This window comes from Plectropomus leopardus, chromosome 19 (genome assembly GCF_026936395.1).
Source record: "Plectropomus leopardus strain MGB_pleo_1.0 chromosome 19, ASM2693639v1, whole genome shotgun sequence".
Lineage (NCBI taxonomy): Eukaryota > Metazoa > Chordata > Actinopteri > Perciformes > Serranidae > Plectropomus > Plectropomus leopardus.
This window is the reverse complement of record NC_142194.1, coordinates 8,066,691-8,085,014: the sequence shown is the minus strand read 5'-3', so window position 1 is coordinate 8,085,014 and position 18,324 is coordinate 8,066,691. Positions and strand designations below refer to the sequence as shown.

General features: G+C 40.7%; 1 protein-coding gene across 3 annotated transcripts in view; it reads left to right on the top strand.

The window, feature by feature from the left end:
• The window catches only part of LOC121958842 (glutamate receptor ionotropic, NMDA 2C-like), a 71,392-nt gene that overhangs the window by 17,641 nt on the left and 35,427 nt on the right, over positions 1 to 18,324 (top strand). For all 3 annotated transcript variants that reach the window (XM_088070198.1, XM_088070199.1, XM_088070197.1), the window contains 5 exons: positions 2,428 to 2,526; positions 14,586 to 14,651; positions 15,432 to 15,620; positions 16,693 to 17,033; positions 17,476 to 17,590. In XM_088070198.1, the coding sequence (XP_087926324.1) occupies positions 2,428 to 2,526; positions 14,586 to 14,651; positions 15,432 to 15,620; positions 16,693 to 17,033; positions 17,476 to 17,590 (810 nt within the window). The remainder of the gene's footprint in view (positions 1 to 2,427; positions 2,527 to 14,585; positions 14,652 to 15,431; positions 15,621 to 16,692; positions 17,034 to 17,475; positions 17,591 to 18,324) is intronic.

Below are 18,324 nucleotides of genomic sequence, written 5' to 3'. Positions count from 1 at the left end.
AAGGCAACATTTTTATGTAAAAACCACCTGTCCTGTCAGCTTAAATCACAAAGTGGGCTGCAAAAAAGAAGAAATAATTGAGATGTCAAGCACGTACATCTATTCTCAAATTAAATTATGGTGTTGGTGTTTCTGATCGTAAAGGAAGAAGAAGTGACATCAGATCATGAAAGAAAAATATAAATAGTCCCCTAAACAGTGTTCCTACTAGGGGAAGGAGTGTCATTTTAAATAAGTTTTACCAAACTGGAAAATTTCTACACAAGATTGCTGTGTGACCGTAACGAGAGAAGACGTAATTTGTCAACACATTCTCATCCCAACTTGTCACATGGTGCCGCTCCGTCAGTGACCTTCTGCGTCTACTTATGGTATTTTAGGTATCTTTCTGCGTCAGCTGCTCACGCTCCAGGATGCCGTTACAGTGATGATGAAACTTTAGACTCCTGCACGAAAATCAGTTGTTTGTAGGACACATCTACGTGCCCGACTTAAAAGCGCACTCGTGCTCCTCATTTAACATGGTTACCAGCAGCGTTCTAACCTGATGCTATCCTTCGGTGTTTCATGCACATGCGATCAGTTCCATCCAGCCGCGTTCTCAAATGACGTCGCCAATGCACATTGCATGTGGATGCACTCGGTGCCGTCCTCCAGCGTATCATAACAACAACACTGGTTTTGTCCAAGCACGCTCTCATCTGACACTGCCAGACACCTTCCAGTTGGATGCAGAAGGAGGCTTTTGGCATCACGCTTATACGCCAAAACACTGACAGAGCAGCATTATTTGACGAGTTCGGAGTGAGAACGGGATAAATTTATGGTGCCTTCTATTTGCACTGGGAAGGCAGAATTTCCAAGTTCCTTTGAACTGAAATGCCCTCTTAAGTCGGAATTACGATTGGTAATTTTGGAGGAACTTCACCAACCCCGACTTCAGTATCCAGTATGACTGTTGCCTGCATCAGCCGTGGTGAAATCTATAGTAAAATAATGTTTATTAGCACTTCTCTCTTATTTGTGAGGCATTAAACCAGCTGTACACACAGAACTTTCCAACCTCTATCTGTGGAAATGTTGCTAAAGTGTTTATATGTACCAAATAAAGCATCATGTGCTGCTATGAACTGGTAGCATTAACAAGAACTAAATTGGGTAACTGGTGCTCCGACGTCTGATTTTTGAGGTAAATGGAACGCAGCATTATCTCCTGACTTGTCCATTTACACAGTGTACAGTGATGTATATCTGCTTTATGAACTGAACTTCTGTCAACTCTACAATAACATTACCTTTGCTTCTGACCTTAGTATAACATAGGCTACTTTCTTATCCTGAAGTTAGTTACTTTACATTTCAAAATAAGCTTTGTGCATATTGTTAATAATATTTTTACAGGTTTTTTTGTAGGCTTGTATATATTTTTTATTAGTTTAATGGTGAAGTTAGCCAGTCAGCACAGCAGTCACTTTTATTTTGTGGCAGCTCCTCCACGCACCAAGGTAAAAAAAGAGCCGAGCCATAGCGACCTGACGTTAGCTAAGCTCTGAGAATCAGACTAATAAGACATTGAGGTGATTACAAAAATGATTTTAATCAATAACGGCTGAATACAAAGATGAACGTTTAATAGTCTCTTGCAAAAATGAACAGTAAATACTATTAACAATATATACAAGGCTAACTGAAAGGTGAAGTAACTAGCTCACAGATGAAAAAGCACTGTGATCATTGAGGTCAGAGGCAAAGGTAACATCATTTGTGGAGCTGACAGGAAGAGGAAGAAAAGACGTTCACTTTGTGAAATGGATATACATCACACTATATTGTGCAAGAAGAGAATAATTTCCTTCCTCATGAAACCGCCTTTTCTCCATAAAAGCTTTGACTCTTGGATTGTTTACATCCAGGTTCACTTGTAAGCAGTTTTCTTCTTTGCTGGGGCACTGCTGTGTTTCTTAAAGCTTTACATTCATCTTTAGATAAGTTTAACAGTGTGAAATCACAGGCAGAACTATATTTTATGTAAACTACATGCACTTGTGTGTTCACAAAAATGAACAAAACAAGGACCTCAGAACATTTCTCCATAGCGCTTAAAAAACTTTGCCAGATACCTTTAAGAGCTTCTTCTCCATCATACCTCAAAAGTTGAGCCTGAAATATGAAATTTAAAGTCTGGAATTAGATTAAATTAGATTTTGTGAAATGATTGAAAGCTCAAAAAAAACTTGTGAGTGGAATGAGCTTTCAGCTTGAGTGGCATTTTGGCATGGTTGTGTCACCATGGCAATCAGTCAAGAATTTAATCTGAATTTAAAGTCAAACTGTGCAGCTTGATAAAAAAGTAGTGCAGTACTATCACTGGTCCAAAAAAATCAACTTTGTTTATGCAAACACTGAATCTGTCTGTTGTGTCATCAGGTGGCAGAAGTGGCACAGATCCTGGACTTCCTCTCCACTCAGACAGCTCTGCCAATCGTGGGCATCAGTGGCGGCTCTGCAGTTGTCATACCATACAAGGTACTGTCCAAATAATGATCGTATCATTTCAGCTTTGGCCCATCACCACCCAGGAGCTTGAACTAGAGTAGTCTGCTTTGTTGCTATACAGTAGTGATGCCATAAATGCACGTTGTATCCCAGAGGTGTAGATATATCATTTCTAACAAACAGTATGATTAGCAATTTAGGGAGAAAACCAGATTCGAGTAACAAGATGAACAACACCCTGTGATGTAAACCCTGTCAGCAGCAGCAGCACCCGCTCACAGCCTCCTGTCTTAGTCAGAGCACTTCCACACCGGCGTCATTCAGCTTAAAACAACTTAAGTAGGTCAGAGCGGTGAAACCTACTTTGGCAAGCAACTCGCTGCATGCAAATATTTGGATATGAGCAATACAGATGGGTGAATTATCAGCGATGACTGCAGCCATCGACCCTCATCAGATCCTCTAATCCCTTCCTGGGAAAAGTCTGAGTTGTGGGAAAGGAAACTTTGCGAGGGGAGACAAGTGCTACGGGCGATCTGCGCCTCTATCAATCATCCGGGCGCTCTTGAAGAGCAGCAGGTTTTTCCTGCTATGATTTAGCATGTATCTCATTGATGAATGGCGAGGGGGAGCAGCGAGCTGTGTAGTTAGATTGTAAAGAGGAGATTGATGACACCAGACGGATTCTTAATCTATACTTTCTCTCCGCTTTTGCAAAAATGGCTTTATCCCTTCTTTCTCTCACGCTCCGTCTTCCCTTTCCTTCCTTTAATTGCTTAACTGCCATCAACACCTTGTATTTATAGAGCCAACTCTCACACATAGAAACACACATGCAAATGAACATCCACACATATTACAGCACGCACACACACACACGAACACACACAAATAGATGCATTCCTACACTTATGCAATGCTGGAAGCACTCAAAATGAATTGAACATAGTATCTTTGTGTTGGATTTCACCTCTAGGCAACATTTGTAAACCATAGCATGTTGTATTTATCAGCTTCCTGTTAATCAAAAAGTATCTGCAGATGTCACGTCATAGCCGGGTATTAAATAGGAGGAGTTGTAGCTGCAGGAGGGTGATTGATTTGCTGTATTTTGATGGCGGAGCGGGAGTGAGTGAGCGAGAGACAGAGAGAGGGGAAAGATGCTTCGATGAAGCTTGGCTGACAGCTGCCTGAAGGCAGTGTTTTACTGCCTCACAGATAACTCTCTTTACCCTCTTTCATGAGCGAAATAGGCATTCTTGTACTTCCTTTCCTTTTCCATTTTTGTCTTTCTACTCTCTTTCTCTTTCTACTCTCTGGCCACTTCTCACCTTGTCTCCATATTCCCCTTTGGTCTCGCAATTCCTTCATCTTTCCCTCCACCACCTTTACTCCTTGACACATTTCAATCCAGTTTTTTTTTTCTCTGTTGTGCGCCGGCTGAATCCATTAACGCTGTGGCTAGAAGCAAGAGGCCTGTTCTCCTTTTCAGCTCTCTCTGAGCTCCAGGACCCCATTACACTGTTAATTAGACCCTTCAGGAGGCTGAGGCCCCCTACCGCACTCATCATTCACTAACAAAAAATACACACCATTCACTCTTCTTTTCCATCTTCTCTTTAGTTCCTCCAGGACTTTGCAATGTTGCCGTTGCAACAATTCTCGCGAATTCAGCCAATCACTGTGAATTCAGAACGGTAGGGAAAGTTGGAGACTCAAATCATTATTTGGAGACTCTCAGTCAACTGAGATTGCTTCAAGGTGAGCAGTCGTGTTTTTCTGTGTAGTGTACTAATGGGGACGTGTTGGTCCCCAGATTTTGCTGCAGTTAATGCTCTTTACTAACTCTTTGCAGCTGTGGACATGCAAGTAGTTATATTTTACAGCAGTCTCTGGCTTTTGTCTTAAGTCTAGTGTCTGTGAAAAAAGTCATTGCGCATTTACAATCCGTTGTTGGTGCTTGTTAGCTTGTGTACTATATGACGTGATTGCCGCTGTCACTCTGAACGTCATGCGGAGCCTGTTCTTTTAAACTTTTAAACTTTTCATGGAAAACAAAATGAACTGTCAAATATTTATTTTTAACAGCCAAATCTAATTCAGTGGCACATTTTAAGTTGGCTACAGCCCTAATGCACGACCTTTCAATTTTTTCCAATCACCACAACTTTACAGCAAATCTGACTCATTTCATTGAAAACTGTGTGCAATGTACTGATCCGCTCAGCCCATTTCTTTCTCTGTTTATCATACTGTAGCTATGAGAGTTACAATGTCTCTCCCTCGCATGGCAGTAAAACCAAGAAGCACACTGTCTATTCTTTCTGCCAATCACTCGCTTTACAAACAGGTCGTCCCATTTCAACCTTGTCAAAATCGCTGTTTCTAAATATTCCTGACTGGCTCTGATTTATATGACAAAGTAAACCAGCTAAGATTTTTTTTTTTTTTATACTTGCTTTTTTTTACGCCAATATTGGCTCTGAAAAGGCATCATATGATGTGATCCTATGCAATTGTTGCTTAAAAACAAACAAACAAACAAGCTCTTGTGATTAAAAAAAGACCTAAAAATATTGCAACTTGCATCGCAAATTTTTAGAAAAGCTGCCACGAAATCAGGCCACAACAATTACAAAAACAGCACGCGAAATCCTGAAGGGACTGTCTGTTTTGCTGCCTTGCATAACCTCCCTCTTCCCCCTACCTGTCGCTGCTTCACCTTAAATTGGCACGGAGGTGTTTACCCAAGCTGTGCTTTTGATCCGCAATGTGTAAAGTATCTCTGAGCCTCCAAAATATTCGGGGCAAAGTTTATCAGCAACGTCTGGCTTGTAATTTGCAGAGTTGGTCGTGGCGGGTTCAGTCTGGGTTATCTAACCTCCCTGCTCAACAGCGGCAAAAGACAAACTTGCAAATGGGACGTTATCTCTCATACTGAGCGACCGTTTGTCTGACGAGCCCAAAAGTGTTGAGTGACAGTTCTCTATATAGCACAAAGAGTAAAGCACTCTCCTCTGAGGCCTGCCTGTCGAAGGCCTCATTCAGCCCTCCTCCTCACACTCCTCCTCGGTCTCTTTCTCCCTCTTATACACTCCTTTGTTGTTAGCAAGGAGGGGGTAAAAAAAAAAAAAAGCTTGTCAGAGGTGTCTGGTACAATGGGACAGGTGGATTGGACGGAGAAAGACATATGTGTGAGCGCATAATTCTCTTAGGGGATAAAAGAGCTCAATAGTGCTTGATTATCAATAGCCTGATGATGATGAATATCTTTGATGGCAGGTTTAAAAAGAAGCAGCACCCGCCCGAGCTGCCTATTTATGGTTCCTGTCTCAGTGATCTCTCTATGGCAAACAACAAGGAAGGAGGGAATGAGACAAAGATGAAAAGATGGAAGGGAGGAGAGGAAGTGTGTCTTTTGTCAGACAGCGCACACACACACTAACACACATCAAGCTCAAGCGAGGAGGAGGAAATGAGAGAGCGCGAGGAACGGCTGAGAAAAGGCATAAAGACTGTTCAATAGGGCCTGCGAGGGAAAAGAGAAAAAATACTGCAACGTGTCTCTCTGAGGAGTTGGGAATCAGAGGTTGAGAGTGTTTTTTCTTTGTGTGTGCGTGTGTATGTGTTTTTTCTTGGCCAGCTGGCTGACACACTGAATGGCCGAAATTATTACATCCATATGATGTTGAACATGTCATTGCAAAACCTTGATCTGCTGCTGTAACAGCCTCCTCTCTTCTGGGAAGGTTTAACAAGATTCTTGAACCAGCTGCAGGAATTTGCTCCCATTCACCCACAACAGCATCAGTGAAGTCGTGCACTCATATCGGGTGATAAGACCTGGCTCCAGTTCATCCCAAAGGTGTTGAATGAGGTTGAGGTCAGCGCTCTCTGCAGGCTTGTCAAGATCTTCCACACAGAAATGGGAAAACCTAACCCATAATGTTGCCACAAAGCTGAAAGCACACTATTATCTAAAATATCTTTGTGGTCTGTATAGGGCTGCCAAATGATTGATATTTTTAGGTGCGATTAATCGCAGAATTAAAAGTATTTTTTAAACAAAAACAGTTATGAAGTCCATATTGACAAGGTAAAACAATTCTTAAACATGGCCATTAGTGTTTTCCCATCGGTAGCTCCTCTACACACTTGGCACACGAGAGAAGTTTATGTGCTGCAACCTCACTGCTATTTGCCACTAAACCCTACACACTGGACCTGTGAAGTTATGCATAATTAAGGTTTTGGCCACGCTGAGGAACAGGCTGTTTGTGAGGCATCACAACAACATGTGACGCCCCACAAACCACCCCTGGCTCCTCCGCAGCTCCACCCGCTCGTCCAAATATGGTCACCTTGTTTTAACGTCCACTCCAAAGATCCAAGATGGCAACGGCCAAATAACAGACTTGAGGCTTCAAAACGTGAGTCCAAAGTCCAGTGGGTGATGTCATGGTGGCTACGTTTATTATTTTTATACAGTCTATGTTAAAAACACATTACTGAACCACACTGCTACAGTGGGTGACAGGTTTCTTTATTACAATGAAAATGAGCACTGCAGATTATTTTGAGTCAGCCCCACAAACACTGTTCCGCAGCTGTGAATATTCACTAGAGCACCAAGTTTGTATTTAATCCAACGCTTAAAATAGTCCTCAACAAATGCACTACTTACCCCTGTTTGAGTAACATTTTCTAAAAACTACAGTGCCCAGCTGTTTTAGGGAATCATTTTGGCTTTAAAAAAAAGAAAAGAAAAAGCAAATATTTGTGACCCATTTTAAAGATTTATGTCTTCAGTGCACCTGAGCACAGACACAGACAGGTCCTGGAAGTTGGGAAGCATTTACCACGGCTATCTGAAACAAATTTCCAAAGCCCGACAACCACTAACAAGCAACTAACCAGTTACTATTTAAGACATAATGCAAAATGATGTGAAATAAAAGACACCTTTTTCTTGTAGTCCGGTGCTCCGTTGACTCAGTGAGGTTTAGTGCTGCATTTCAAAGCACTGTCCATTTGGAGGTGGTAAAACTTTGATGTTTTAATGTTCTTTTTTTTATTTTCTGTTGGCTTTGGTGACAGCCAGCCAGTTTAGCATTTTGGTCTTTGCATTCTTGTCATTTGGAGCCACAAGTGACCATTATTGGATAAGAAAGTGAAGCTGCGGAGTTGTGAAGTTGTGAAGCTGAACGGCATCAGATGGGAACATGCTTAGACGTGTTATTGTACGCCGGTTGCATGCACATGCAATGCTGAAGGACAGCATTAGGCAATTATGCAGGTAACAACGTAATATAGGGAGCGTGAGCGCAGTTATAGGGTGGGCTGGTGGGCTGGTGGGGGCGTTGTTTTTTTTCTACATCGTACTATGTGCCTCTTTTGCCTAAACCTAACCTTTCGTAACTTTGTTGCCTAATCATACCCATTGTGACGGTCTGCGTTGGTTGCCATGTAAACACAAGGACTGTGCTTCATCCTTCCATGTGCATTTGTTGACGTCATGGTAACGGTATCCCGAAGTGTAAACAGTTGACGCATTAGGATACCTATAACATCATAAATAGACGCAGAAGGTCGCTGACAAAGTGGCACCATGTGACGAGTTGAGATGAGAATGTGTTTGGTACTTTTTTCTACAATATGTCTTGGTTTGGGTAATTGCTGAATGATCGCCACCACTAGCTAACGTTTGTTTCGGATGCACCTAGATGGTGTGCAGTGCAGCAAACTGAAGAGTAGCAAAATTAACCTATAGACCGACATACATAAAAACTATTCCTTGACTTTTAAACGAATAATGGTTAACCATTGACATTCCTAGTCTGGACAACATTGGAGGTCTTACCAACCAACTGACTTTGCCATCCATAGAAAATAAAAAAATGAATACAAAAAAATCACAGTGTGACATCATTATCACCAAAAGCATCAAACGTAAGCAGTAGATATATGTAAGACAGCTGTCATATACAGATAGCAGCCCAAAATGTACTGCACACACCTGTTAGTGCCAGATAAATTCTACACTCTGATTGAAGCTTATTTGACTCACTGTGAAAAGGCTTTTCGGAATTCAATAGAATAACTTTTAGTGCAGCTCTGACTGGATACGAGTGGCGAAGATCAGTCAGATGATGTGACGTAAAACCCTTTAGAAATCACACTGGACTTTCTCAGAAAAACCTTGAGCTCTCACTAAGCTGAAATATTTGAGTTTTTAACAGGACATATAAAAGAACATGATTGCTTTTGTAAAAACCAATTAAGTCTTTAGTATGTATTAAATAATGAAGGTGTAGTAAAATGTTTTTGGCTATGGCTGCTGTGAAACATTTTGGAAGAGATCTGATTAATTGACTCCAAATGACAACTGCTATCTATTATTGTGAGGCGCTATTACAGTAAATCTCTGTTTCTGAGGAAATACACAGTAAATGTTTGATCACTCACAAGCCAGTTTTTTGTTCATTACAGTAACAAACATTAAATAATGAGTGATCGCTGTTGTAGACAGTGATAAAGTCTGGAATAAACAAAGTCGACAGCTTTATGTGTTTGCCAGTAAACAGGAACAAAAGTGCCTTTTAAGCGTGCACATGATGGATTTTTGAAGCAAAGAAACTGTTGAGGTTGAGTATTCGAGCGTATAACGTCATTTATTACAATTTGAAGCTGTCAGCGGAAGATTATATTTCAGGAGTTACAGTCTCAGTCCTGGCTGCAGTCTAAGGTCACACTCTGTTTGTGATTTTGGACCGAAGTTTTGCAATGAGCCAGACGTGTCTCATTGGATCACAGTTTCTGTGACCAGACTGACCCGCTTTCTCCGTTTGTCCTCCTGTACTTCTGTCTCCCTCCTCAAATCTGTCTCTCTTGGCCTCATGGTCCAGAAACTCCATAAACAGGTCACGAGAAGCCCAGATTCGCTGCACAGTATCCCCACTGGAAACTGGTTTTATCGCTGGGAATGAAAGCACGTTAATGGTCGGGCCACCTCCGAGCTTCACAGCTTGGCCTAATAATTTCAATAAGAGTTTTGAGTCAAGCCACTAATTCTGTTGGGTATCAAAACAGAAGTAAATTGTTTGTGGGAGTGTTTGATTATATATCCAGCGGGAAGGTTTCCCTCCACGGTTGAAAATTAATCTGTTTAGCACTTCTGCCAACATATTTAGGACACAAAATGTTCACTTTATATACAGCAAAATCATCTTTAAAAAAACAGTGTTGCCATGTAACACATGTATTTACCCACACTGATTGGATTTTGTCTATTTAAAGGATGAGTTCACTCAAATTACTTAAAAAAAAAACCCCAAAGTATCATTCTTCTTTGCACTACCCATGGAGATACTTTAGCTTTGTGTGCAAAGGCGCTGAAATATCTGCTTTAAAAATACCAGCAATATAGTTGTGTCACCCCAAAGCACTGCAACCAAACAGAGGAGCATCTGCACTTGTCAACTGCATGGTGTGGTATTCGGCATAGTTTAGTAAGCTGACATTTAAAAAAAAAAAAAAAGATCTGTGACTGTACAGTTAATACTTAATGTGTGCACTACAAATAGAAACTGATGTACCATATGTATAGGACCATATATGTCCACCATGTTTTTTCTACATAGTCTAAAACAGACAAACCAAACACTGGCTCTAGAAAGAGCCATTCTAAATACCTCTTTTCCACCAAAATTAGCGCTGTTTTTTCAACACGAAAAAAACTGGGAGGCTATAGACTCCCATTGCCAGTAGACCAGAACTGTGTACACAGCTGTGCAGCAGACGAGCATGCCTTTGTCTTTTGTTTTACTAGTGTCTCACGTTAGACATCACAGTGAGTCAAAGACATTTTGGGGTTGAACGCAGCCCATTGGTAGACAGCTTCTATGGTTACGTTGACACTCTCACCGAGACTTTCTCTGGATTCGACTGTTTTGTTGAGGATTTTTCACAATTATGCCTGAAATATTTTGTTAAGTAACCCTTAATTTTATCTATATTTAACAAAAAAATTAGATTGGAAAATTAGTGAGTTGCTTCAAGTGAAGTCCTTCAAAATGAAAATAATGCTTGAAAATGTACTTGAATCTCATTTTGTAATGTCTGTATGGACCCTGTTTATTTTCTACTTGGTACTAGCTTTGGAAGCAAAACCCCAACATGCAAAACATATGGTTGTCAGATCCAGGGCTGCAGAGTTAACAGTACAAAATTTACTAGAATATATTTCTGATTTAGTAGAATTAGCAACAGCAGAAAACAGTAAAAATGAAACAGGTTAAGTCAATTTCCTTTCCACAACGACAGATAAAAGCTTGCACCGACTGAAGTGTAAAATGACACAAAAGAAGTGTAGAATGACATGTACTGTACATGTGGAGATGTATCTGAGTCCACATGATGTGAATGAGCATCTGTGTGTGTGTGTGCGCGTGTGTGTCTATATGTGTGTGTGTGCGCGCGACCTGCTTCCTATTTGACCCGCACCAGTCTCTCCTCTGAGAGGGGAGGTACGGCACAGAGTTTTCCCCGTGGGAGGAGACGAGTTTGTGAGCAACCACCATGTCCACCATCTCCCTGTCACATTACCATACGCTCCTGCAACAGGACTGCTAATTACGTCTGTGTATGACAGCCGCACTGCCAAGGTGGTGAGAACAAGACGGCTGGGAAGTGGAGGACGAGAGTGTGTGTGGTGGTGGTAGTGGTGAGGGGGGGGCAAACTCTGTCTTCTCATGTGAGCGTGAGAGTTAGATGTGGAAAAAGAAGATAATTTTGTTGTAATTCTTGATGACTGTGAGGGGGGGTTGGGGTATCTGTCATCACTTTTGAGTTTCAGTTTTCACAATTTAAGATGCTGCTAATTGGATGATCAAACACTTATCGGCCCCAGGGAGGTTACCACATTATTTGCTTGTTTAATAGCTCAGACAAAACCAATTGGATTTTAATTGCACTTCCCAAAATGATCAACACTTCTTCGTCATATCACATGAACAGGGTCTGTATGATCATGAATAAACTGAAAAAGTCATGCAATTTGTAAATAGCTAAATCCAGGCCCGAAAGAGTTTTGGAAAACTAAATATGACCTGACAGTTTTGGAAAAGTCATGGAATTTTATTTCACAAACTTGTATAATGACACATGATTTGTTGGTCAGAAATGATAATTATTGTTTTTACAGTTTATGACTGTGATAAATGATGTGATTTTTGTTGATTTTAAAAAAAAATCACCAAAATGTTTTCTTTAAGTAGAATCGCAGTGTTTTTTTTCTTTAAAAATCGCCAAAAATGTTTAAAGAGGGGAAAAAGCCAACATTTTTTAAAGAAAAAAATTGTCATTGTTTTTCTTAAAAAATCACCCAAAAGAAATCGCAAAACTTTTCCCTCCCAAGTGCTGAAAAAATTGACATTCCTTTACCTTTTGCACTCCCACCCCCCATAAATTATTATTATTTTTGAATATTCAGTTGTCATCCTGTTTTCAGTTGTCATCCTGAATTATCTTTTAAAATAATATATATTTTAAAAAGCTATTATATAGTAATGAAGTTTTGGAAATTTTTTGGTAAAAATGTGTCTGAACCCTGCATGAAGTGGGACACTATAGCTAACCGGGGCTGCCAATCCCGAGCCAGTATTTATTTATGCAGTGACAGCCTGGCATGGTTGTGCGCTGCTATTTTTAAAGATATTCTGGTACGCAGCCCAGTCAGTGGTCTATTGGAGTTTGAGCCTCCAGAGGTGAGACTCAAACAAGCTCAGACGGAGATAAAACTGGTTAAAATTGAGTGAAGGAGAGTCTAGTTGTGATACTCCTGTGGTATTCCTCAGGCTGCTCGGCTCTCTGGGGCTTTGCGGAGCCTCTGAGCTGTGGGAGAGGGAAGAGCAACAGGAAGGAGATATGACAGTTAGTCACCTCTGAGACGAGAACAGACTGAGAAGATCTGAGACCTGGTCCCAAATGGCACTTGACAGTTTAACACTATCTTCTCTCTCTCTCCTGCTTCGCTGTCTCATGCATGACTTCTCTATCTTCATGCATGTCTGTCGCTGTAGTTTAACATTTCCCAAACTTCCTCTCTCCACTTAGTGTAGGATGCTGCTGTACAGACGTTAAAAAAGACACCATATTACCCCGATCTTCGCCCTCTTGCACCAGCTCCCAGTCTGTTATTGAATCAAATTCAGAATATTACTACTTGTATTAAAGCCCAGCGTCTTGCACCTGCTTACATCACAGGTCCACTTATGCCCTGCAGCACTTTATGGCCCCTCAGATCTTCCATCCGTGCTCTGTTATTACGCAGTCCCATCTATGAAAAAGGCAGGACGGGGCATCAAGACTGCGGGACAGATTCAGTTGAATCTGTTAAATTCTGAGTCTATTTTCATTGTTAGTTAACACCTAAATGCAGGTTTTTGTATTCTGTGCATGTGCATATATGTGCACATATGGTGAATCTGTGGATCTGCAAATAAGGCACAGTTTTGGTCATTTTGAGGCCAGAGACTGTAGTACAAAAGCGTGATGCATTCACTTCAGAAAATTAACATATTTTTTAATACAAACAAACTACTTTTATAGCTATTATTATAACATGTAGATTTGTACCTCATCATACAAAGCACACTCTGTTGCATCAGTATACTAAACAGAGCAAAAACAACAGCAAGAAGAAGAAACACAAGACACTTTGTGCATAAATCTTAAATGCATATTGTAATTAAGGACATTTTGTCATTCTCCTAGTTTGAGATCATATATTCAGCACGTAATAAGTAAATGATATACAAATAATCATTTTGTTGGTGAGGTATTCCTTTAAGGTTAGATCTTACAGTTAACTCAAAAAGAAGGTCTTTATCATCTCTATCAGTTGAAGATTTCAGCTCTTTTTGTCTATATTCAGTCTCTCCGCGCTCCAATAGCCCCTCTCATCCCTGTAACCTACTTTATTTGAATGCTGTTTGAAGGACGCGGGTTCAACGGGCTCTAATAACGTCCATCTTATCTGTCAACACACAGCGAGTAGGTATGCAAATGTATGCTAACAGACACAGACACATCCGACACTGGACCACCCCTTCATGACAGAAAGAGAGCAGCAGAACTGATTTCTGCAGATTGGAGACGCTTGTATCACATCGGGGCTAAATATGGACAATCAAAGCACTATATGTGAATGTGAGCAACGGCAGAGGTGGAAACTGTAATGTAAATATTCATGTTAACTGCTCCTAATACGACACATCACTCTGCATCTGCATCTTTATTACTTTAGGGTTCAAAGTGTGTTTGACAGCTGCATGTTGTAGCAATCGCTCTCAATTTTTAATGCTTTGTACTTTATATAAACTCACAACTAATGCTTTTGAGGACATTGTGGATAACATTTCATAAAGCCAATTGAAGTGCCATTGTCCAAGCATAGCTCACATAAAATTTTGTCCTTTCTTATTTCCCCCGTTTGTCAGTTCCCATCAAATTAATTGGTTTTGGGAAGCCGTTCCACTGTGTCGTGGCTTTTAACAGTGATGTTCTTTTTGCTTAACAAGAGATAGTCTGCTTTTTTGAACAAGAGGACAAATTATTTAAATACATTGTCCTAGCAGTAGTAAGTTTGAATTTAAATCTTCTGCAGCACTAACCATGTTAAAGGTGATGCATAAATGAAGAGCAGAAGAGGAGTTAATTTAAAAAACCTTTTGTAAGTTGGCTCGCGTTGTGGCAGAAAGTTTAACGGCGATGTTCATTTGCTGATTTATTCAACATGTTGATGCACGAAACCCATTCAGAGCTAATGATGCATTTTCAGAGGAGCATGTGTGACAGTCTTAAAATAAAATTAGATGTGAAGGAAATACATGTGCAAGATGGCAGCAATGTGAGAGGAAAAAACTGTACATCGATGTCAAGAAACTGCTTCAAACCCTTTTGACAGCAAACATCCAACCTGCTGATGCGTCTTTGAGCAAAACTAGCTCCCAAGATGTTGTTGCGTCATTTCACCCCATGACAGATTTTCCCCACCTGAATCCATAAATGAGACTCTGTTTTTTTCACAGGCTGAGGGGTCGTCCTTTTTGCAGATGGGAGCGTCTCTGGAGCAGCAGATAGTCTGCATGTTCAAGGTACAGTAACACATTTCAGACTTACAGTAAGTGACAATCAAACCGCATTTTTGGGATTAAAATCTAGGTTGTGACTCCAAATGGTTATTGGATCAATCCTGACAACTGGGACCGCTCAGGATGATTAACACCATGTAGGGACAACAATCAGCGGGGAATCCTTGATCTGAAGTTCTGGCCCGATTTCCACAAACCAGTAAAATCTGTATTTATAAACTGTACAAATTCTCATGAGATCAGAGGGCTTAACGCTTATGATGCTTTGTGAGTCAATGGGATAATCTCGGTTTGGTCTGTGACACCAAAACTTTTACTGTACGTCAATATGTGGTGTGAACATTTCCACAACTAAAGGCCAGATTACACAGAAATCACGCTATCGGGCTGCTACCAAATTCTCTCTTTGCGATGAATAAAGCTGTAGAAAGCAGCCAGTTAGTTTAGCCTCTTTTGTCATAAAGAGTGGACACAGAAGTAACTAGTTAGCCTTGCTCTGTCCAAAGATAACACAATCTGCCCATCAGTGACACTATTTAACATATTTTAACCCTTTTTAAAAAAAAAAACAACACACACAAAAAAAAGACGTCAGAAAAAAAACAACTTCCATTTTCTGGTCTTTATATGCTAAGCTGAACTTACCTAATGGCCTGTTGGTTAACATAAAGACAAGACAATAAAGACAGTTTTACCTTTGCATTGATTCTTTATTTCCACATTTTATAACCTCATTATGTTGGGTACTGTTATTTCATTTCTTTATTTCTTTCTCTGTTTTAGCTCATGGAGGAATACGATTGGGGCGAGTTTGCGGTGATCACCAGCTTGTTGCCGGGCTACGACACCTTTGTGGATATAGTTCAGTCCTACACAGATACCTCCTATTTCTTGTGGAATCTGCAGGATATCCTTTCTCTGGAAATGTCTGTTGGAGCCAATGACGTGAAGAGCAAGCGCATGCTGCAGCAGGTATAATGAGATATGAAAATGTGTAATGAAATGAAAGATGTAGTCACCATGTTGTAGTTTTTGAGTTTGGTGTTTTGACTGTTGCAATCTTAGAGCCAGAAGTGACCATGTTTGGACTGGAGTGGAGATAATCTTTATCCAAGTTGCTAGCTTGATGAGCACAGGGTATTTACAGCTGTAGTTAACTGTGATAACACTAATCAGCTGACCTGCAGTGGAGAAATTTAGAGTCAAAGAAAAAGGCCGTGTGACGGCGAGGTAAAGACATTTACAGTACAGTTTTTACAGTAGCTAAAATACATTTTGATATCAACCCCTGTGGAGTGTGCACCCTGTCTGTTTCTGCAAACCACCAGCTACTGTATATCATACACTGACTGTACATAATTATCTTATACAGACCCACTTCAAAAATCCCAAACCATCCCTTTCAGCATTAATAACATTTAAACTGGTAATTTATACAAAAATTCTTCCTGTGTTCATTGGTCATGAATGTTGAAGTTAGCCATAGAGACCAAAATCGTTTTTTGTACCAGGCTGTAAACATGTTTATTTGTGCTGTAAAGTTGGGCATTTTAACACGGGGGTCAATGGAGCCAGCCTCAAATTGCCATTAAAGGAACTGCTGTTTTTGGCACTTTTGTGATGACTTCATGTTTTACCTTGGAGGTTGTCACTTAACTCAGTGTTTGGTTTGTCCGTCCTGGGCTCTTGTGGAAGTGGACCTGTTGACATGAGGGGCTTATTCTAACCTAATGAAAACACAAACAATTTTACATTCAGGTCATTGTACATTTAGAAAACATTGTTATGAATGCTATATTTCAATAGCTCTGTGATAGTCTGGCAACCTGTCCTGCTACTTAAATTTACAACTAATATCTATGTAAGAACTTTGTGCAATTTGATCAATTGCAATCTGCAAACTTAGTAAATTTAAAGTCTCTACTTTATTTCTAATGAGGCTGAAGTTTGAAGGAACAGCTGGTGCTACAGGCTCCTGATGACCTCCAGCAGTGCTGCATGTTCAGGCTGTTTTCCCTCTGACAGACTTATTTTCTATCTGCAGGTGGACTCCCGGGTCCTGCTGGCTTATTGCTCCTACGAGGAGGCGCAGTACTTGTTCCGTCAGGCAGCTGAGGTGGGTCTGCTGGGTCCAGGCTACATCTGGATCCTCCCCAGTCAGGCCGTGGGCAACCCCGACAGCCCTCCACCTGTCAGCTTCCCCGTCGGTGTTATTGGCGTGATCACGGACCAGTGGAGGAAGAGCTTGCGGCAGAGGGTGAGGGAGGGTGTTGCCATTGTAGCTCAAGGGGCTGAGAGCTTCAAGAAGCGGTTTGGTTTTATTCCTGAGGGACACGGCGACTGCACCAAACTGGCTAAACACTCGGACAACAACACTCTGTTCAGGTGAGTCACTCTTTTGTCAGTAAATTTAAATTAATTTTGAAAAAAGGGCAAATGTTAGTGATGCATGGATAGAAGATCTCAGCCTCGGCTGCACGACATGAAGTGAAAGTATGTTACGCCTCTTTTTTTACATGTTCTGAAATGCAAAGTGACCTGGATTCATTATTCACAGGCTGAGTCTGTCAAAGATGTATACCTCAACAGACAGCGCAGTCACTCTGTTGGAACACTCTGCCCTCCGCCAATCAGCTGCCTCTCACATCCCCTAATGAGCTCCTTCCTGTCTCCCACGTTAGATTAAGCCCTCCAGGGGAGCTTTAGGTTGAAGTAGGAGGTTATCATTGTGTGTGTTTATCTGTAAATGAATATGCAAATGTTTAAGTTTAGAATCAAGTCCTTGATTGCACGCTTCATACTTTGTACGACTTTCTGTGGGTTGCAGGCACATGCTGAATGTGACATGGGAGAGGAGAGATCTGTCATTTAACAGCCAAGGCTTCCTTTCCAACCCATCAATGGTCATCATCGCTCTGGACCGGGAGAGACTCTGGGACAAGGTACTGGGCACCATCACAAAACATGCTGGTACTGACGGCACAGGGACAGTTAGATGTTTGTTTTGTTACATGCTCATTTACTGCAGACACAGAGGGCTCAAACACACTATGGACCCACAGATTATTGAGGCTGACAGTGACATTTGTGAGGAGATACTGAAAGTTTTATTTTTAGGGTTCAGGGTTTTTAGGGTTAGGTTTTGTTTACATATGGCAAATTGACACCATTAAAGGAATACTTTGCCCCCAAGTGACCATTTGTATATCAATTACTGAATCGAATGCCTTGAAGAATCCAAAAATGGTGAGAAATCTTGATGAACTCAAGTAAATGTGTATAATATGTATAACAACAGTAAAAGTGTATCAAAACATCCATTTACAAACTCCCAGGATAATACAAGTCTCATTTATCCAGTAGTATACTAAGTACTTTCCAAACAGAAAGATGTTTTTGATGGGCAACTTAACCCTTTGAAACCTATATCGACATAAATTTTCTTGTGCTACATTGAGGCGCCTTTCATAGGTATTTATATTTATATATAAGTATTTGAAACCTGAGTAGATTTGTTTGATTTCTCACAAAAACATGGGGAAAAGGCAATTAACTAACTTAACAAGAATTGTGAATGTCATTAGTGAGAAAAGAGTAAAAAGTGACAAGAAAATTACCTGAAGATGAATTTTAAAAGGGAGGGAGGATAATCAGAAAATTATCAAAAACTAAGAAA